The sequence below is a fragment of the Punctularia strigosozonata genome (assembly GCF_000264995.1).
Source record: "Punctularia strigosozonata HHB-11173 SS5 unplaced genomic scaffold PUNSTscaffold_1, whole genome shotgun sequence".
Classification (NCBI taxonomy): Eukaryota; Fungi; Basidiomycota; class Agaricomycetes; order Corticiales; family Punctulariaceae; genus Punctularia; species Punctularia strigosozonata.
The window spans coordinates 3,372,091-3,391,364 of NW_006767433.1; the positions used below are offsets into that span (position 1 = coordinate 3,372,091).

Genomic DNA, 19,274 nt, shown 5'->3' on the forward strand with positions numbered 1-19,274 from the left:
CGGGAACAAACGGCTGAAATTCCGAATACGACTGTGTACAACACCTGCATGATTAATATGACATCTGAAGCTTGCATATTGATCCTCGCCTCCAAGTGGTACTGATTTCACCTAAGACGACTCCATTGCCTCGATAACACAGCCGTTGGAAAACATGTCCTGAAATATGCCAATGGGTGTTATCGCCGATAATGCCGACTGTTAGGATGCTATCAAGCCCGTACGAAACGAGGGTCGTCCGTAACCCAAAGGTGCTCGTGACGCCTCAGCCAAAGTGTCTCCACGGCAGTGATGGTGGTCCGGGAGATAGAGTAGCGCCATCATACACTCTCGTCCATACCGTTCGGAGCATCCACATCTTGGATCTCCTCGAACATCAGAGTACCTTGCTGTTCTTTGAGCCATTGCACGCTTCTCTTTTCGTCCATGAAGTATGTGTACGCTCGGCGCAGGTCCGGCACGTCAACCTGTTCAGCTTTCCTCTTGTGTGCGACGATCTGAGCGCAGGAAATCAGATTGAGCGCATAGCGAAGCGTCGTGGACAAGGCCATGGACGTGAGGACGGAGACGGCATCCGGCGTCAATGTTACGTCTTCCTCTTGACATCTAGTTTCGTTGTTAGCTTGTCAGTCTTCAGATGCGGGAAGATCATCAAATGCCCACCTTATCGCGATAATCTGTTGGATATCTTCTTCGGTATAAGGTTTCGTGCTGACAATAAGCACCCTGTCCAGCAAATCAACTGGTAGTCCGTGCGGGCTCCGGAACTTCGTTCCCCGTATCCGCGCCATGCCTCGGTTGGAGGCCATGATGACCAGCGGTGCCATCTCGTTTTCGAGAGCGCGGTTAAGGAACGAGAAACATTCTATGTCGAGCATGTGCACTTCGTCTATGAACAGTACCTGAAAAATGAAGTAGCGTCAATAAGGACCGTGTCTCTGGGAACATCACATGGTCGAGTTGCCGACGTACACCAGGGACGACCTCTGCCTTCCCTTCCTCCCGCCACTCCGCCACCTTGGTATCGATTTGGTTCCGCAATTCGGGTTTGATTTCACCCGTATCGCCAGCAAATAGTGCCAGAAAGCCTTGCGTCCGACTGTTGATGACGTCTATCTCGTGCAGAGAAACGGTGTGGACGACTTCTTTCCGCTTCTGAATCTCGCCTTCAGGGCACTGGACGAATTTTGTCTAGATAGGCTATACCGTTAGCCTCATAGGCGTCAAGGCACGTTCAATGCTCACGTCAGCGCCCATGGCATCATAATCTCTCGAACGTGCGAAAGATCGCCCGAGCTTCGAGATTTTGCCTGAGGTCTTGTCGATAGCGATGACGTCGCCCGCAAGGACCTTTTCCTTGGACAAGGCGTCTATCATTTTGGTACCCAGGTCGTATATGGTTTCCATATCCGTCGTTTTGATGGTCAACTTGCCCGTCTTGGTTGCCTGCGAGAAGACATTTCAGCATAGCCCAAATGTTGCGTCTTGGCACAGGACGTACCCCGGTGAGACTGCGGTCAATCTGTATTTCGACGACTTCGCCTTCGATTATCTCCGTCTCTTCGCGTATGCGAACGCCGATACTTCGTCGGAGGGCCTGGGTAAGCGCCTCGGTTTTGGACATGGACAGCGAGAATACCTCGCTTGCTGCGATCATGGTGAAGGGCACGTCTGCGCCCAGTGTCTGCGCCATGCCTGCATGATCCCTAAGTGTGGCAATATCTCAGGGTGCAAACCACTCACCCATAGCAATGGCCGTCTTTCCGGTAGAGGGAGGACCGGCGAAAAGCATGGCGCGTCCAGCTATACGCCCCTCCTGGACCATTTTGAGGATCATGCCCGCAGCCTTCCGTGCCTTGCCTTGACCAACCATACCTTGCGAGTTCGCGCGAGGTTCTAACCGGTCATCTAGTCCGAGACCGTGGATATGAGAGTGCGCGCCTGTACTCCCAAGACGGATGGTTCAGAGACGATTTGCAGCGACGGTCAAGGACCGCGTACCGATGCGCTCCATCTTCGTGATGTCCCGTATCTCGGACGTTCCCGCTGTGATTGTAGCCTGCATAAACTGTCAGACCTAGTGCTATGATAATCGAGTCTTATGTGTTTCACCATAGTGAACGGGAAAGGCAGAGGACGTGTAGAAGTCGCGCTCGGTGCTCAGCGCTCAGCCACAATCTCGCAGCGTTGACGTTATTCACAACCTATCACGTATCCACTGCAACGATAGAAGAGCCAACGCTTCATAGACATAGCTTGTGCTATCTATCGCATGGTCGGCCGCGACTCCCGCTCTCCCTCTCCCTCTCGCCGCCGGTCTCGTTCGCCAGAACGACGAAAGCTGCCTCATGACGCGGAACCTTTATCAGAAGCCGACTATTTCCTCAAGAGCTCTGAATTCAAAGTGTGGCTCAAAGAAGAAAAGGACCGGTACTTTGACGAGCTTTCCGGCGAGAAAGCGCGCAGGTACTTCCTTTGAACTTGATACGCTACGGGCTATTGACGAACCAAACCGTACAGCTACTTTCGCAAGTTCGTGAAGGCACGTCATTGTGTCCCTGACGATACATCGTCTATCTGACAGTAACAACAGGCGTGGAATCGAGGGAAGCTGTCTAGTACGGTCCTCCTTTCTAGTCGCCGCCTCTTCGCTTATGCGCCGCATTCAGAATCCCTATACCTCGGCGTAGAACCCACAGCTCAATCGGCCACCGCCTACAAATGGTCCATCAAAACTTCCGGCGATGACTTGTCGAAGATGAAGACTGCGCGCACCGAGGTGGAATCGGCGAACTACGAAGTCCACCGCTCCGCCCGGACTTCGACGGCGGCCAGCGGCAGCCGCACGATTGGCCCTTCGATGCCATCGCGGGAAGACGCCGTCCTAGCCCGCGAAGCAGAGGAAGAAGCTCAGGCAGCGGGGCGAAGCTTTAAGCGGAAGCGAGACAGACTGGAGGCCAAGGAGCGCATCGAGGAGATGGTCGGACCGAAAGAGGTGGGCCGGGCAGGCATGCTGGAGGCAAAGCGGGCAAGACGAGAGAATGACCGAGCCTATCGCGAGAGCCGAGACGACTCGATTGCGGAAGTCGACGAGGTGACGCTTGGACTAGGAGGCGGCGACTCCTTCCAAGAGCGCATACGGCAGAGGGACGCCGCTCGGAAGCGGGCAGAGGAGCGCAAACACGGGGGGAGGGCTCAGCACCAGGTAGAGACCAAGGAACGCAGTGAGGCCATACGGCAGAAGGAGCACGATACAATGGAGATGTTCAAGCGGATGGCAGCTGAGAGATTTGGGTGAGGCAGCGAGAGGATCGTTCGTTCTAGGCGGGAGCAGGGGGTGTGGATTTTCTACATGGTGAGAGCACCGACTGTATGGTATCTTTCAATTAATGCGAACGCGGCCGCTGATGTTATCCCACAGGCCTGTCCGCGACGGATCCCGGGTGGTTGACGATATCGTATGGATTCAGATTCCAAAGATAACTACCAGTCGGATGTTTCGCGTTGGACGCGACGACAATACCTCGGAGACATCTTCGTGAATTTGACGATGTGACGCGCGTGGCCCCGAGAACGGCGCGTCGATGACGCTGCCCATGGGGGATATCAGCTGTGGTTTTCGCCGTGGCCCCTTGTTCGAACCGCGGACGGAGGTTCATGGCATCATCCTCGGCGCAAGAAGCTGCTCCTCTGTGGGCAGCCGTCCGCCGGCCCGATGCTGGTGCAGCTACCGCGACTCGATCCGCCCGAGATGCTCGTCTGTCCTGTGACCGTCGCCAGCGGTCAGATCCCAGAGGTCATGGCCGCTCGCTGCATTCAGTCGGCCATGCTCGCCTCCCGCTCGTGACCGTCAGATGAAAGATTACTGGTCCAGGACGTCTGAGAAAAGCCGCAGGAACGCAATGACGGACCGTGCCATAAGGCCCTGTGCCTAAAACGGGGCCGCCGCTCTCACCGGATGGCGCTCCCGACCGCCGCCCGCCACCGCCTCTGGCTTTGGCGCGTCGTTACGTCCATGTCGTTCACGCCCGCGGAGAATTCCAATGGGTGATGGCAGGGATGGACGGAACGCGGCGGAATCGTCCGGGCGTACCGCGCTTTCCTTCGTTGGACGCCCGTTCTCAAAGCACATGACGCTATCCCCGCCTTTCAGCAGCTCATGGCCGCCAGAGGCTGGACGAAGAAGACCTGGCGCCGGCAAACAGGTTCTCGGCAAGACTGCAAGGTACGCTCAGATCTATGATCTCCTGCTCTTGCAGGTCATGCTTTCCCTGCGCTAGGGCCGGGGCCGCGACGTGTCGCAACCGAAAGGGTGATCACGAGCGGTAATGTTGCGTTCCTGTATATGTGTTGATCAACATTTATAGATCCGTCCAACAAAGGCCTCCTGCTTGCTCGGACAAGCACTGGCATTAAAAGGGAGGGCGCGCCTGGTCCTTCCCCAACAGCAGCCCAACCGCCCAACCTCCATCCCGAACACCAGTGAACACAGTTGCGTCCTAAATGGTCTGTCTTCGCTGTGTACCACCGATGGTCGGCGGTTCTGATAATCAACCTCCAGGACTCTATCCGGCGAAACCCTCGATCCGACTCCATAGCGAGCTCGAACCATGGCCAGGATAGATCTCGGAGGTCACTGAAAACGACACTGCAGACGAAGCTCGGCCTCTCCACTCAGAAGCAGGTACATACCGCTCTCAGATCACATCGTAGATGATGCTCAACTGAGCATCACAGTCGAACACGACATATGTTCACCTCACCAAAGCGCCGCCGAGGAGGATGACAATAGAAGCCAAAGGCCGTGTGGTTGGTACTGACATATCGCTGCCCGGACTTGCCTTGACACTGCATGCGCGCTAGGTTGGCCTTGCTTTCGAGTCGTACATACCCCCACCCCCATACTCAGAGAGAGAGATTCCATCTGAGGTATGCCTGCTTGACACTCGGCAGTATGTCCGACTGCTGACATCCAATTGCTTAACAGCCCATGGCTACCAACGGCGAATTCTTGGACGACGACAACCGTGCCTGGTGAAACGGGCACGGAGCGCTGGAGTAACTTATTCATATCACCGCGTAAATTATAGTGCTGGATAATACTGTATTCGCATATCGTCGCAATGGACCAATGACAAGCCATGACAAGAGCTGCGAAGGTGCTCAACAGAGCTGCTGCATGCGCTTGAGAGCAGATGCTGGCACTTCAATTCTGCCGCTTCTGCACACCGCGTGGTCGCTCTTCGACGACGAATTTGTTGCTGTTCTTCGGGCCTTTGGGTCCGGGCCGGCGCGTGCGCTTGCCCTTCGTCTGCCAACCCCAGAGCGAACGAGGAGGCTTGTTACCCTTGAGCTTTCCACGACCACCACCGTGAGGGTGATCCACGCTGGCGTGGGCATTAGCGAGGTAACGATGACCCGAAGAATTGAATGACATACGCGTTCATGGCCATACCACGGACATGCGGCCTGCGTCCAAGCCACCGATTTCTCCCCGCTTTGCCCAGACTCCGGTTCTTCCACAGAGGGTTGCTCACAGAACCGACAGTGGCACAACAGTCCCTCAGCACCTTTCTCACTTCACCGCTCTGCAGCCTGACGAGAACGTACTTGGCCCCAGGCTCGTTGCCGGTGACCTGAGCATACGTCCCTGCGGATCGGACGAGGATACCAGGACCCTTGGGCTTGAGGGAGATGTTATGGATGATTGTACCGACAGGAATGAGGTGTAGAGGTAGGACATTGCCCGGCTTGAGGGTGATAGAACGGAGGAGACCGACGGAGAGTGAGGTCTCGGATTCGGCGCTTAACACATCCTCGTTGTTGTCTGCGGCCGACGACTGCGTTTGGGACGGCGTATAGTTCGGTACAAGGTCCTTCGGGATACCCATCCGATAGCTTTCCACGACGTCTCCTGCACGAAGACCCTCGGGGGCCAGTATATAACTCCATATCTGGTCGCCTTTCAGCGCAGCAAGCACCGCGCCCGTCTTCACTCGCCGTTTGATGAGGGCGATGTGTGCAGACCGTCCAGGGTCATATTCTATTCGTACGACGTCGTGGGGGCCCGGCGCCATGCGCGTAAAGTCGACGAGCCGTATCCGTCGTTTGTGGCCTCCGCCACGCGCACGGACGGTGATGCGACCGTGGTTGTTGCGACCGCCCTTCTTGCGCTGGGCCACGGTGAGCTGCCTGATGGGCCGACCTTCCCATAAGTGCGGGTTGAGTGGGCGGCGCAAATGCCGGATACCAGGAGTGACGGGCTTGTATGTTTTGTAGAGGACCTCGGTGCGGGCCAGTGACGCGTTGATGTCCGACGGTGTCGACGAAGAGGCCGAGGCTAACGCGTTCACGCTGGCATGACGCTTTAATGAGGGTAAAGTTGGGAGAGGAGCTCTCCGAGCCGACGAAAGGCACGTCCTCAGCAAGGACCCGAACCCACTGGCGAGCATCGGAGAGCAAGAGGGCGAAAACGGCAGTTTGCCGGTAAGTCTCGTTTAGTATTGAATGTTAAACGACTTACCGTTCGAAATGTATACTTTTATTAACCCACGATCACTTCGCATCAAGCCTGGCCCAGCATCAACTCGAACCAACACCGGTACCGCCTGTGCCGTATATTGAACTTGGGACCTTCGCTGCAACTATAGACGAACATTCTTGCCGCTGCACTAAAGTTTTGCATCTCGGCACGCTTGAATATCTACCCACTCTGTGGAGAACTAGTCTCTTGAGGTCGGTACGGCACCGGTGACTGGTGACCGGTGCCTCTGCTTGGGAATGAGATCGGGTCGGCAGCAGATCCTGTCATCACCGTCATGGTGCATTATGCGCACCCGCCACTATCTTCAGTGTGTCTCGGAAACAGCGACTCCTGACTAACTCCGCGCCGCTTGGCAGCGGACGTTCGTTCTCTAGATACTACACGCGCCTTCGCTCGCATTGGCAAGGTCTTCCCAACGGATATCTCCCAACCATCGCGAGGCCTTGCGTTGGCGTATCCTGTGATGCCACTTCGCTGCAGCGTGTGCTCGACAGAAGCGTTCTGGAATAGCTGTTCCAAGAAGAGAAGATGCGCTATCTGCATATATTATGCCGCTCTTCTGCGCATTCACGGTCTCCCTTGCGCAGGTCAGGGTTCGCTCATCGTCAGCCAACGATGCGGTTCTCTGCCAGTCCGACCCTGCTCCTGGGTCTTACTTACCTGTCTGGTCCCGGACTCGCATCCACCATTGCGGTCACCAAGACAGCGGGCACTTTCATAGGGTCTGCTAACGCAGCGACCTCGATTGAGTCGTTCCTTGGGATACCCTTTGCGCAACCCCCACTGGGTTCTCTCCGTTTCAAAGCTCCTCTAGCTTTGCCCCCTTCAACGGGTACACGCAATGCGACTTCCTTCGGCTCCGCTTGCCCTCAACAACCAAGCACGTCGTTGGGGGCACCGATTGCAGAGGACTGTCTGTTTCTGAACGTGAGCGATCAGGACTAACGCCGTTCTGGTTCGTAGTCTGACCATCAGATTAAAGATCTTCCGGCCCGCGGGAACCAGTGCTTCGGCTGCTCTTCCGGTATTGGTGTGGTTCTATGTAAGCATGGAATCTGCCAGGGCTTCGACGTTTCACTGACGCCGTAGTAGGGAGGGGCGTATACCTCTGGAGCGGCATCCGATCCGTCGTTCGATCCGACAGGCAAGGTTGACCTTGTACCGGAACGCTTTGGTCCTGACCGTAACTACAGCTATCATTCAACGCAGCGTAGAGATCGGAAAACCCATTATGTTTGCCTCCGTGTATGTTTCCCCAGCGTCTCGGTTTCCGTCTTCAGCTGTGAGACCAGATCGCAAACAGGAACTACCGCGTGAATACATTTGGCTTCGTACGTCGGGCAATATCCATACGCACCAAGCCAGCTTCTCTTACGACTCGACATAGCTTGCAAGCCGATTCGTACCCTCGGAGGATCTCAACGCCGGATTGCAAGATCAGAGGATGGCCCTCGAATTTCTCCAGGATAATGTCGCGGCATTTGGGGGTGATCCGAACAAGGTATTGGGGAAGAGATCAGAAACATGAAGTCATTCGCTGACTGGAATTCTGAAAGGTGACGATATGGGGACAGGTGAGTACATCGGCTACGGCTTGTACGGCCACTCATGCACTAGTTTCTAGTCCGCTGGCGCTGGAAGCGTGGAGACACATGTACTGTTTCCGGCGAAGCGTAGTCTCTTCCGGGCAGCTATGGCAGATTCCTCCACCGGTCCCTTGTGAGTCCATGCACTGTTTGACTACATGGCATACAAGGCTACTTATGAGACATTTCACAGCAAAAGCTCTCCGTTCGCCTTTCAATACGATGAACCCGGCAAACCGTTCGCGCGCCTGACGTCGATGGTTGGCTGCGCTCTTGGAAATGCGTCCTTCGAGTGTCTGCAGGGCGTGCCATTCGAAGTGAAGCCCACACCTATTCGATCCAGCGGTCGTCGCGCTCACCGCTGAGCACCACCACAGACTCTTCTAGGCGCAAGCAATACGTTGATTTCCGGCACTCTCAATAGTCAATTATGGCAGCCCGCTGTTGGACCCCAAGGAAGCCTGTTACCCGAACGTCAATCGGCGCGGATTGCCAGTGGCCAGTTTCTGCACGTGCCCTATCTTGCGGGCACAAACAACAATGAAGGAACAGTATTCAGCGGCTCCGTTCGGAACGTCCCTCACGCTCCCTCCCAGGAGGATGCCTTGTTCGATAACTTCATAGGACATCTAATCTTGGATAACACCACTCTGACCGAGCCCGTGTTGAATCGTATCCACGAGCTCTACCCTGCCAACGGAACCAATAATGGCGCTCCCTTTGAAACGGGTGACTCATTGTTTGATAGGGCTGAAGCGTGGTACACAGACAATATGTATCTCGCTCCGAGGAGGCTCTTCTTCGACAAAGCGGCGCCTACACAACCTTTGTTTGCTTACTTCTTCAAGGAACTGATACCAGGCAACGACCCTAGTTTAGGAGGTGTGTGGCCTCTCCGTCGCAAAAAGCTGTAACAGGAGAATTTTTCTCGATACTCTCCCAGTTTTCCATGCATCTGAACTCCAGTTGCTCTTCGGGAGGAACACAGTAGCATCGAGTGAAGCGGCTTTCGCTGCCAACTTCACAGATGCATATGTCAACTTTGTGCACGATCTCAACCCCGGAGGCAAGTCCGGAGAATCGATTCTATACCTGGAGTTGCTAACTTTGCCCGCAGCATTTTGGCCGCGTTTCACTTCGAAGACGAAGCAGGTTCTACAGTGGATGAAGAACAACATCACGGGGATTCCGGATGGTAAGCTGTGATACAATCATTGGACCGGGGCTCAAGCGACATTCCAATAGACTGGAACGTGGACCGCACGGAATTCTTGAACTCTCGGGAGGTCCTCAACGAGTTTGAGAAGTAGAATATAGTAATCAATGGTTCCTCATTGAACAGTGATTGAACGAGTTAGTCAAAGTATGACCCTCGCGGACTGTGCGTAGGTTGGGTGTCTTCACATTGGTCGTTCTGTCCCTGGATTGAAGATCAGCCGCAAAGCCATTGTGGTTGTATGCGTCATTGGAGTCCGGTCGTTCGTCATGACGTCACGTACAACGGACTTCATAAAACCTTGCCTGGGGAATGCGCATCGCACAAGTGAACGCACTCGAAATCCGACCTACAATCCCCACCTAACTCCTATACCGTGACTTCTTTGTGAACTCTAATCATGTCTGGCGCCATGATGTCCAATGTCGGCAACGCCCAAGTCTACGAAAGCAACGAACAGAGAACTGGCAAATACGATACCCAGGAGCATCCCGCTCCATATGAAGCCGGCCAACCGAACGCGCACGATCAGCTAGACTCGCGTGATAATCGCAGCCTTCATCAAACCGCTGCGCAAGCAGAAAAGGTCGAAGCGGATCAGCTTCGTGCTGAAAAGCAGTTGGCGCGAGACCAGAGCAACCCTGATAGTGCAATTCGTCCCGTGTGTACTGCCCGTGGTCGTCGACTGAGCGCTCCTAACTGATTCGTGCCCAAACGCAGGCTGAGATGCACGGCAACAAGCCATCGCGGGGTGCTCAAGTGGATAAAGAAATTATGGAAGATGAACAAGAGGAGTTGAGACAGAAGGGCCGCGCGTGAGAAGTGATCGCTATCAAGAGAACATAACTTCATTGTAGTATGCCTTCGCACCAGCTGTAATCGCACGAAACCACAATCTGTGTACCGTATACGGAGACAAAGGCAGTCATAGACTCATAGCCTAGTCATGACCTTGAGCTTAATTTCTCAGCGAATTGTTGTCGCCTTTTAAGCCCCCACCAATCAACGCGAACGCGTCGCGAAGGCATTCCTAACCTCTTACCTTAGGTCAGTCATAACGCTGCACGTGAAGTGAGTATTCCTGTTCTCAACCGTTCTGAATCTGACAAAGTGTAGCGGAGGACAGCTCCTCCTGCTTCATGATCATCATTGCAAGCCGACGCCCCGCTTCGTAATGCGCGGCGAAGTCGCTGACATGCGCAGTTATCGTGCATGTATGCACGCATGGTATGCGTAGGTCGATCGACCTCTACAGCAATCTCAGCAGAGCGGCGTTTGCTGATTCAAACCATGTCATATCATGATGCATATCCGACTAGCGATACATCAAATGGATTACCTATTACAACTCCTGGTAACACGTGAATAGCATGGGCAGGAGAAACCGTATCAGCTCCCAATCGACTCCCAAACACCCCAGGGAAGCCGTTGGTCCAAGCGTGCGGGGCTTCATGTTGTGCATTACGGCTTCTGCCATCCTTCATTGCGCGCGAGTCCAGGTGGCCGTCCTCGAGACACGATAGTTTAGAACAGTCGGATAGGTTTGCCCATCGTGCTCTTGATGTGCAAACTCTTCACGTTTTGCCAATTCTTCTTGAGCAGGGAGACCAAGAAGTTGATGCTCAACATGACGTTAGCGAGCACCTGGTCATCAGTCATCTCGATGTGGCCGACAGCAACACCAAGACAGAGAACCTAGTGGAAAGCCCATGAGAAACATCGTGACGGGAAAACGGAACACAGCCAACGACGCACTTTCTTCAGCTGGAACTTGATAGTACTGCGTACCTCCGTCAGCTTGTTGGAGAGGTCCTCCGCATGCGAGATGGGTGTCGGGAACTTTCCGGCTGATGGGAATTAAACATCAGTTCACAGCGGGAACACAGAGGACGTGCGTAATCACCCTTGGAAAGACCGGGGCCGAGCAGACGAGGAATCTGCTTGATGAGAGCTTCGGAGGCCAAGAAAGCATCATATTTTTTCGCCAGCTTCTTGACGAGCTTCTTGTTTTTGTTGAGCCTAGTGTTTCCACGAATGAGCGCGTCAACACATCACACTGTCGTCTGCCCCTACTTCTTCAAGTCGTCGACGCTCATATACTCCAAGTCGATCTGCTTGGCTCTGTCGATATCGGCAGCATCCGCGAGAATGCAGATGGTCATGCGCGGACGAGGGACGTTGGGCAACTTGACGGTTCCGGAGAAACGCTTGTCGCGCTGGGGGTCGTAGTTCTTGAGACCGATCTGTAGCTCGATAGTCTCGATGAAGTTGCGCTTCTTCTCGCCATTGGACTCGGCAAGGAGTTCCTTGATGGAGCCCCGCACGCTTGACACTGAGAGCTTGCTGCAGACAGTGACGGTGATTCACCAGAGTAAAGTAGAAAATATCAGAACAGTCCGAGCCAGAGAAAGCGGGGCGGGCGGACCTCATGCTTGCAGATTACAGAACCTAGGAGAAAGGTGAGCTGAGTCCTGTCGTACACTCGGTGGATAATAGAATCGTCAGGCTTTTGGTACTATACAGTTGCGCAGAACTGATGCTGACAGCCTCAAGGCTGTACAAGCACGTGCTTCTATGACCGGCGTGTAGTCATGTGATGTTCGCGGGGGCGTGATGCGCGTCGCTGTTGTATGAACGCGTACCGCGTCGTTTACACCCCAATGCACATCGTTACATAAATTCACTGCTTGCTCTGCGCCGCCGCTCACAACACCTGCTCCAGACCGTGGCGTATACCGCAATGGCCAACTCGCTTTCCATCTCCAATTCATCAGCCAACTCACCCTGCGGTGACAACAGCCAGCTGCCGAAAGAACATGACAGCGCAGCTACCATATCAACCTACGGGAACGGATATTACTGTCGCCCTGCTTCGGATGATGGCACAGACTACATATACAGAATGGACAGTGACCGGGAGAAGGAGAAGAGAACGCGGAGACGATTTACCACAGCTCAGCTGACTCTGTTGGAGCAACTGTACCATCGCGTAAGCCATCCAACGCGCGAACAGCGCGAAGTGGTTGCACGAGAAGGCGACATGTGAGTAACGTCACCTGCTCATTTTTATTAGAGCCCATAGAGCTCGGAGAGTCGGACGATTGAGTCTTGACTCCGTGCAAGTGGCTTTGAACCACAATACTTGACTGATTCATCGGAGGATGTCGTTGACGCCGTTCCCCAGGGAGCTTCGTTCGGTCACTATATGGTTTCAGAACAAGCGTCAAACCGAACGACGATCCGCGACATCGCTTCCCAATGCATCGGAAAATTCGCCGCCTCCCCATTTTCCCAGTACAAACCGACGACCGTTTTCTTCCCATTCACAAGGCAAAGGATACAGGTCGGGTCCCCTTCCATCGCGCCAAATGTGTCGCACACTGTCTACTCCGGCACTTCCTCCTTCGTCACTCGCTCGTGGTCGCATTGCGCCTCTTGCACGGTCCACCAGTCTCAACATCGAGGCGATGAGCAGCCACAGCGGGCTTCGAACCTCTCTCCCGGTCCAAAGATGTTCCTCACTACCTTCCGCCCTCGAGTATGCATGCGAGAACGCTTCAAGAGCTATTGCTAAATCAAGAAGACCCACGTTATCACGCCGGCCTACTATGGAGAATGTATTGGAGAACGCTTCCAGCTCATCTCGTAGAGTGGGAATGAACGTTCATACCGGTCGACCCACAGGCACAAACCCAGAGCCTCAACCATCCCCGCAAATCTACGACGTGATGCCTTCGTCGCCAATCACATCATCTCCTCAGCGAATTGGACCGCACACGCCTGAAGCCCACAGAGGCTTTGTCGAGTATGGGCGGGTGCGAAAGCGTACAACTTTGGAGTGGGCGTGTGCGGCTGCGAGATTGAACGGGCGTCGTGACAACGCCAGCAGTCACCCAGAACGCAAGGCGCTGCGTGGCTTTGTGCAGTCGGAGCCGAGCGGCGATGAGACAGAGACAGACATCGACGAGCTCCCGACGCCGCATCTGAGCTTTGCTGGAGGGTCGCCCTCAACATCAGCATCCACCCCTGCTACACCGGCCACGTCAGCGTCGATTTCGGAACCAACGCAGTTGATGAAGCCGGCGATCCTCACCGATGTCATGGTCATAGAGCCGCAGGAACACAGCAAAGACGAAGACACGATGCGTGCTGCACTTGCACTTTGTGGTCTTGGAGCGGGCCTATAAGTTGTACCTACACTGCTCAATACCAGGAAGCGCACGGGGGCGTCCTCTACGAACAGGTTAGAGAATGTTGGAGGGATAGGATGTTTTGTATATACTGTATGTCCTCAAGACCTCAGGCTAGATGTCGCGATTTGTATCAATCTGGATACAATGCACAACGAATAAATGGACATAATTGAATGCACACTGGGGCGTCAGACCGGCGTCAACCGCCGAAGTAGGCGAAATGATGATAGGCGATGCTGCTGATAACCGTCTGGGAAACTTTGTCGGGCTTGACAGGATGCTAATGAGCGCCCCCGGCAGGCTTACCGCTGCCCAGTCAATGCATAGCCCGTGAGTGCATCTGGATCACTCATGACGGAGTAGATGGCAACGTGAGTTACACTGGCCACGAGTCGGAGCGCACAGTGCTGATCCACGAAGACGCGGCATCAGGAAACTGCAGGAGGGGAGGAGGACGGGATTCAGGTACCGAATCCACGACAGGTTTTAAGCCGGACTCACCTCCCAAACCATAGCGCCCCCACTCCATCCCTGAGATTTAGCTTGCCCAATGCATACAGCTAGCGCACCTGAATGAGGATGTGTTTATGAACTTCAACTAGGGCAATATCCAACAGTCAAAGCTCACTGGGGTCCATGTATCCTGAACTGGCGTCTCCGCTATTGGCGGGCTTTCCTATCACCAGCTTGTTCTCGGGAACACCAGACGCAGCGATTTGAAACAATGCGGAATTGGGCCATGTGCTTGACGATGCTGTGAGCAGACCGGCACATGTCGTATATTCGGTTGTACCCTCTAAGAAACCTTAAGCTTCCGTGATCTCTGGGTCAACGGACAGGCTACGTACGGTTGTAGAACTGCACGTTGTACTGAAATGCTTTCAGGATAGTGTATGTATAAACAAACATGAAAATCATACCCAGTCAATCAAGTCCCCAACATCGGAGTCTACAGTAAGATACGCTCCACCACCGAATTTTCCAGGAGAGAACCTGCCAGTGAATATCACAATCAGATTGATATGTTTGAGGCATGCTTCTTCGTACCAGGGTGCAACGGCTGAGAGATGTATCAGCCAGAGGTAGCACAGGACAGAACCTGCTTACGGGCATGTGTGATTATATATTGTCCCTGCGGAAGGCTTGTGCGGAGCTGTCTGGTAAATGTCGCAAGCCATGTTTCCGCCTTCCCGTCGCCTGCGTTGACGGCATTGAAATCCTGAGCGGCTGGATCAGGTCGGAAAGACGATAACATCAATGCATCAATATACCTCGTAATCGATGTCGATTCCATCTAAGTCATAGTCAATGACCCAAGCCGCCATTGAGTTCGCAACGGCTACAGGATCGGCGCCAGTACTTGTTGGCGCTACATCGGCACCGATATAGAACAGTCAGTTCTGATACGCTCTAATGAACCGGCGGACTGATTTACCGTCCGTGGATCCGAACGCTGACACCAATAACTTGATTCCCGCGGCGACGTACTGAGATTTATACGTCGCACGTTCATCAGCCGTAAGTGACGCCCACGTCTGTGCTTGGTCCCATGCCCCTTCAATTAAAAGGAAGGATATGATGCTTATATGGTGGGGTCAGCTGCGATTTCATTGAATGATGCTGACTTACAACACATTGTAGCCCTGTCAATGACGACTGAATATCTGAACCACAGAATATAAGAATATCCGTACAGATATTTGCGATACCGACGGCGGTCCAGTTTCGCCCGAAACCCACTTATCACTATAAATCACCCAATATGGCGGCGATGGTGCTGCACGTTTGGACATCGTCGCACCCGAGCTTCGCAGCTGGCACTTTGGAGCCGCAAAACTATCAAGGACGATGAAGGATAACAACAGGAAGGACCAGAGCAAAGGACGAGTAAACATCGTAACGAAGTGACTCTTTCTCGCCGATCGGGACAAGAGAGGGTGTCAATGGCGCCTTATATAGGTGCATGAGAATCGCCCCCGTTGGTGCGATCGCACTATATCTCTGCATGCCGCCGTTTTGCAGGCCTTCGTTTCTAGTTTTGCACCGGTCGCGGATCTCCGGTCATCTGCAACGCATGCCACAAAGGCCGGGGGGGGGGGTAGAAGATGCAACGAATCCATCTTGTCCAGGCGTGTAGCCATCTTCCAGAATAAGGCTAGCAGGTCCAGTTGGTAGGGGAAGAAGGCGCCGAAATCTATCGCTGCAACAATGGGAACTGGACAACCATGCGTACGTGCCGAATAGGGATACCTCTGAGGGCCCCGCTAGCAGCTGACTCGGTCCCGATGGCCTCTGCTGGTTGTCTGTCGGAAGGGGCGTGGCGTGAGACGGGCGGGTCACCCAAGATAGATCGCGCAGCCCAAAGTATGCACATGGGGTCGCCAAAATGTGCCCATTCTGAACGGTTCGATCTTGTGCGATAGATGCTGCCGCGCAGAGATTGGCCCGTCACTGGCAGGAAGGCAGGACTTCACTTGGGTTGGGGTGACCAGAAGACAGAGCGGGTGTTCCGGAAGCTCACGAGCGCACGTGAAAAGTATGATACGCCGGTATCTCGACATATGCAGCGTACACCTGCCGCCCTGGTGATCTATCTAGCAGGATGTTTGCTCGCGAGACCGTTGCTGAACCACCTATCGATCGCGGAACCGGCCCACCACCACAGCAATCATCGAACGATGCGAACAGAAGAAAAACTCCCATTGTGACATTGCAACTCCTGTTTGTTCCATCAATCCTTGGACCAACGGCGCTGTCGTGATGCATGCCGTTGAGATCTACAGAAAGTGGGTAGGTTAACATCAGGACCACAACCTGAGGCGAAAATTGATTCCCACATGGAATGCTGACAAGGTTTATCACTTCAATCGGTGTCCTTTGAGGAGCTCCTGCTTAGATATCTGAAAAATTCTGCATATGCATGATCAACGTCGAAATGAAGCTAAGATCCGGACTATGAGTAAACTGAAGGAAGATCGCAGTCACAAACTACCTGTCTGGATTGCTCCTCCGTAATCTCTTCCGATGCCTTCATCGCGTTCAATGTGATTAACCTGGACAAGCATCAGATAAGTCTGCAAGGGAGCCTACAATGAACGATGTAATTAAGATGCACCATCCGACCATTTTACTACGTCCCTCCCAATCTTTACTGCCTTTGAACCTGGCATACCCTGTAACGAGCTCTTGTAGCAGGGGATGAAGCTGATCTTTCGCTCGCATTCTCAACTTCAGAGCATCCATGAAAGTGATGAACGCCTGAGAGAGTTCAGATGAGTGAGCATACCCATGAAAGCCGAGATTGATTACGAACCTGAGTTGTTTCTGCAACCCACTTTCCTGTCTCGGGACCAGCTTCGCTCGAATGCTCTACTGTAGCAGGCACTCCAACTTTAAGCCGATGGAGCGCAGCTGGATGATCCATCTACTAAGGGTCATCAATGTGATCAAGTCCTGAAATAAGGAAACATACCCTGTAACGCGCCATGAATGCCTCTATTGAAGGCACCTCGTCACCGACAAGTTTGTACATGGTCTTGTATTGCGAGAGCAAGCGAGTACATGCCGGCGAATACCTCGCTTACAGGAAGCCGATAAGCTGCATAAACACACGATGTTGGCGACGACTCACTCAGCAGCAGTGACGCTGTCACGAACGTAGGCGCGTTCCAGGTAATCGAGCGCGACAACGATGCCATAGAGGGTCGCTAGCATCCCGTACTTCTCTCGCTCCGCATTGGAACTGTACAACCGTACTTCTTCGTCCAACGAGATGGCCCGATCATGATTTGTACGTGAGACCATCTCCGGGGGTGAAGCAAAGACGGCAATGGACCAGGATAATGAAGACGCTCAGCGCCGAGCCATCCGACGAGCTCAATGGGGATCATGTGACGTATTACTCTGGCGAATCCCTAGTATGATCCAGTAGCATATAGCTAGCAGACGGTGTACACTCAGCACGATGGTAATGATCTTAACGTCCGCATCCCTCAGATTCGCATCGTTTTTACTAGGCACCAAAGCGCTTGCACGATCATAGTCCAGGCGGCCTAGCGTCGTGGAATCTGAAGAAGTGACAAGCGAGCGTGGGATCCTCCGGTAACTAAGTGGGACCAAAATGGTAATTCCCGCCGTCTCCCCTCAAAGATTGGCGATGCCGCCCCATCTTCGTCAGGAGGTTTGAAATATTCTACCGCTCCGCCTTACCCCAGGAGAAGCCCACAAGCCGCCCCGCAGAGCGTCCCCGGATCGAATTGCTTCCTGGAAGCAATGTTGGGAACGGAATCGGTGCATCCACATTGGCCTAGAACCTGCGTTTGAACACGACCATCCCCACCCCCAACTACTTCTTCATTGTGTGCACGCGCAGTTGAATCCATTGATCGCCCTTCCCCTGTAAGAGTGTTGAGCGTATGACAACCGTGGGTGCTGGTGTATGTACGTACTGCCAGCGGGTGAAGAGGAGATACTCAGTGTTCACTCCACTGGCCAAAGCCTGCTTTGAAGTTGTTGACGAATGACGCAGCAATAGATCCAGGAATAGTCTTAGGGTTCGGCCTATGTACTGAGATAGTCGATCCCCTCGCTAAATCTATCGCTCTGCCGTCTAAGTGAAGTCATGATCATCGTCACCTTCCGAAAACTTCGTGAAGACGTCTACGTTTACAAAACATACAGACACCACAGTGGAGTGAATAAGATGCCGGTCCATGTTGATATCAGCAAGAGCAGCGCCTCCCTCTGCGCGTGGCTTTGGCAGCGCCATGCGTAGACTGCTGTATAAGCAAACGTGTGTTATAGTCATATTCAGAAAACATTGCATTATCGACCGCGCCTACCTTGCGAGAGGGGGGCTTGCGACGTAATTCGGATTTGCTTGATTGATAGCTGGCGATCCATATGACAACGTAAGCTATCTATACCCTTTCGGCAGGTGCTCAATAGCAACGGAGGAGATACGAAAGCTTGTACATTTCGAAACTAAGTAAGGAACCTGATGGAATCTGCGCACTGACCCTCTACAAGTTACAGGTGTCCAAACTCTACGCGAACGGCCGACGGCGTCCGAATGCGCTCTCATCGTGAGGCAGTGTTTTCGAAGTCGCCAGGATCCCGAAGCGCAAGGAGCCGCCATGGGATAGCAAATCAGGAACCCGTTCCAATTGAGGCCGCCTGGACTCTGAAGCCCGCACTAAGTACGTGCAAGAGGGGGTTGGCCTGACGCTATGTACTGAGATGGCGACGGTACCACCTCGTTAGCTATGCACGTTGTGCCGACTAACTGGACGGTGAGATGCATCGATCTTCCCTGTCCATGTCGTGCTCCCCACCATCATGTTCTCGGAGGCGTCCTCCGGCGCGCGTTCATATCTGGGCATCAACGTCTTTCTCACCGGTATACATTCCGATCGTCGAGAATAGCAAGGAGACCGCCGCAGATCCTCGGGCACTGACACGGTCGAATAATAGCGTCGAGCTTGTTACCCATTCCGGGATGGCGCGAATCATGGCGAATTCTAAGAACGCGATGTATGTATATGTATTCCCGACGACGAGGTTGATAAGCCGGTGGCGAGCGTTCGGCAGTCGGCAATAGGACGGAAGGCAGTCCACAACGGACGATAGCCTAGGCAGAACAGCGGGGACAGCACAAACCATAGGAAGACGACGGCTTTCCGGCGTGAGGTGACAAGAACGTGAGATACGGGCTCCTTGCGCGGGACTTCCAACGA

General features: G+C 53.8%; 8 protein-coding genes across 8 annotated transcripts; 3 read left to right on the forward strand and 5 right to left on the reverse strand.

Annotated features, from left to right (window-relative positions):
- Window positions 1-320: 320 nt before the first annotated feature.
- Window positions 321-2,065, reverse strand: PUNSTDRAFT_57844 (TIP49-domain-containing protein; the record flags this gene model as incomplete). The annotated part of the gene is made up of 7 exons (XM_007379158.1): window positions 321-606; window positions 664-902; window positions 973-1,191; window positions 1,246-1,446; window positions 1,502-1,695; window positions 1,744-1,941; window positions 2,002-2,065. 7 exons carry the CDS (start codon window positions 2,063-2,065, stop codon window positions 321-323), a joined length of 1,401 nt encoding a protein of 466 aa, XP_007379220.1.
- Window positions 2,066-2,272: 207 nt separating this feature from the next.
- PUNSTDRAFT_110415 (uncharacterized protein) lies at window positions 2,273-3,298 on the forward strand (the record flags this gene model as incomplete). The annotated part of the gene is made up of 4 exons (XM_007379159.1): window positions 2,273-2,466; window positions 2,521-2,542; window positions 2,594-2,618; window positions 2,670-3,298. The coding sequence occupies 4 exons, from the start codon at window positions 2,273-2,275 to the stop codon at window positions 3,296-3,298; spliced, it is 870 nt and encodes a 289-aa protein (XP_007379221.1).
- A 1,699-nt stretch (window positions 3,299-4,997) lies between these two features.
- PUNSTDRAFT_140626 (ribosomal protein L2) lies at window positions 4,998-6,455 on the reverse strand (the record flags this gene model as incomplete). Its single annotated transcript, XM_007379160.1, has 2 exons — window positions 4,998-5,387; window positions 5,440-6,455. The coding sequence occupies 2 exons, from the start codon at window positions 6,450-6,452 to the stop codon at window positions 5,207-5,209; spliced, it is 1,194 nt and encodes a 397-aa protein (XP_007379222.1). The 3' UTR covers window positions 4,998-5,206.
- Window positions 6,456-7,159: 704 nt separating this feature from the next.
- On the forward strand, window positions 7,160-9,440 carry PUNSTDRAFT_110417 (alpha/beta-hydrolase; the record flags this gene model as incomplete). Its single annotated transcript, XM_007379161.1, has 14 exons — window positions 7,160-7,237; window positions 7,295-7,471; window positions 7,527-7,586; window positions 7,637-7,688; window positions 7,738-7,789; window positions 7,848-7,875; window positions 7,932-8,045; window positions 8,101-8,118; window positions 8,169-8,263; window positions 8,324-8,447; window positions 8,508-9,012; window positions 9,074-9,196; window positions 9,248-9,325; window positions 9,376-9,440. The coding sequence occupies 14 exons, from the start codon at window positions 7,160-7,162 to the stop codon at window positions 9,438-9,440; spliced, it is 1,569 nt and encodes a 522-aa protein (XP_007379223.1).
- A 318-nt stretch (window positions 9,441-9,758) lies between these two features.
- Window positions 9,759-10,165, forward strand: PUNSTDRAFT_58280 (uncharacterized protein; the record flags this gene model as incomplete). The annotated part of the gene is made up of 3 exons (XM_007379162.1): window positions 9,759-9,932; window positions 9,963-10,007; window positions 10,067-10,165. The coding sequence occupies 3 exons, from the start codon at window positions 9,759-9,761 to the stop codon at window positions 10,163-10,165; spliced, it is 318 nt and encodes a 105-aa protein (XP_007379224.1).
- A 705-nt stretch (window positions 10,166-10,870) lies between these two features.
- PUNSTDRAFT_41562 (60S ribosomal protein I1-a) lies at window positions 10,871-11,776 on the reverse strand (the record flags this gene model as incomplete). Its single annotated transcript, XM_007379163.1, has 5 exons — window positions 10,871-11,041; window positions 11,102-11,193; window positions 11,250-11,365; window positions 11,420-11,689; window positions 11,772-11,776. The coding sequence occupies 5 exons, from the start codon at window positions 11,774-11,776 to the stop codon at window positions 10,871-10,873; spliced, it is 654 nt and encodes a 217-aa protein (XP_007379225.1).
- Window positions 11,777-12,547: 771 nt separating this feature from the next.
- PUNSTDRAFT_80561 (glycoside hydrolase) lies at window positions 12,548-15,347 on the reverse strand. The gene is made up of 10 exons (XM_007379164.1): window positions 15,234-15,347; window positions 15,169-15,182; window positions 14,975-15,120; window positions 14,811-14,908; window positions 14,634-14,758; window positions 14,460-14,532; window positions 14,388-14,409; window positions 14,168-14,335; window positions 14,041-14,108; window positions 12,548-13,975 (listed from the first exon to the last, which is right to left on the reverse strand). Exons 1-10 carry the CDS (start codon window positions 15,330-15,332, stop codon window positions 13,916-13,918), a joined length of 873 nt encoding a protein of 290 aa, XP_007379226.1. The 5' UTR covers window positions 15,333-15,347; the 3' UTR covers window positions 12,548-13,915.
- A 1,055-nt stretch (window positions 15,348-16,402) lies between these two features.
- Window positions 16,403-17,343, reverse strand: PUNSTDRAFT_56968 (vps28 protein; the record flags this gene model as incomplete). The annotated part of the gene is made up of 6 exons (XM_007379165.1): window positions 16,403-16,480; window positions 16,532-16,592; window positions 16,655-16,797; window positions 16,853-16,963; window positions 17,012-17,114; window positions 17,171-17,343. 6 exons carry the CDS (start codon window positions 17,341-17,343, stop codon window positions 16,403-16,405), a joined length of 669 nt encoding a protein of 222 aa, XP_007379227.1.
- Between the last annotated feature and the right edge of the window lie 1,931 nt (window positions 17,344-19,274).

Coding starts and splice junctions, on each gene's coding strand:
- PUNSTDRAFT_80561 (XM_007379164.1), bottom strand. CDS start 15,332: ATGTCCAAACGTGCAGCACCATCGCCGCCATATTGGGTGATTTATAGT. Junction 14,759..14,810: donor GAATCGACATCGATTACGAG/GTATATTGATGC, acceptor CCAGCCGCTCAG/GATTTCAATGCCGTCAACGC. Junction 14,533..14,633: donor CATGCCCGTAAGCAGGTTCT/GTCCTGTGCTAC, acceptor ATTCACTGGCAG/GTTCTCTCCTGGAAAATTCG.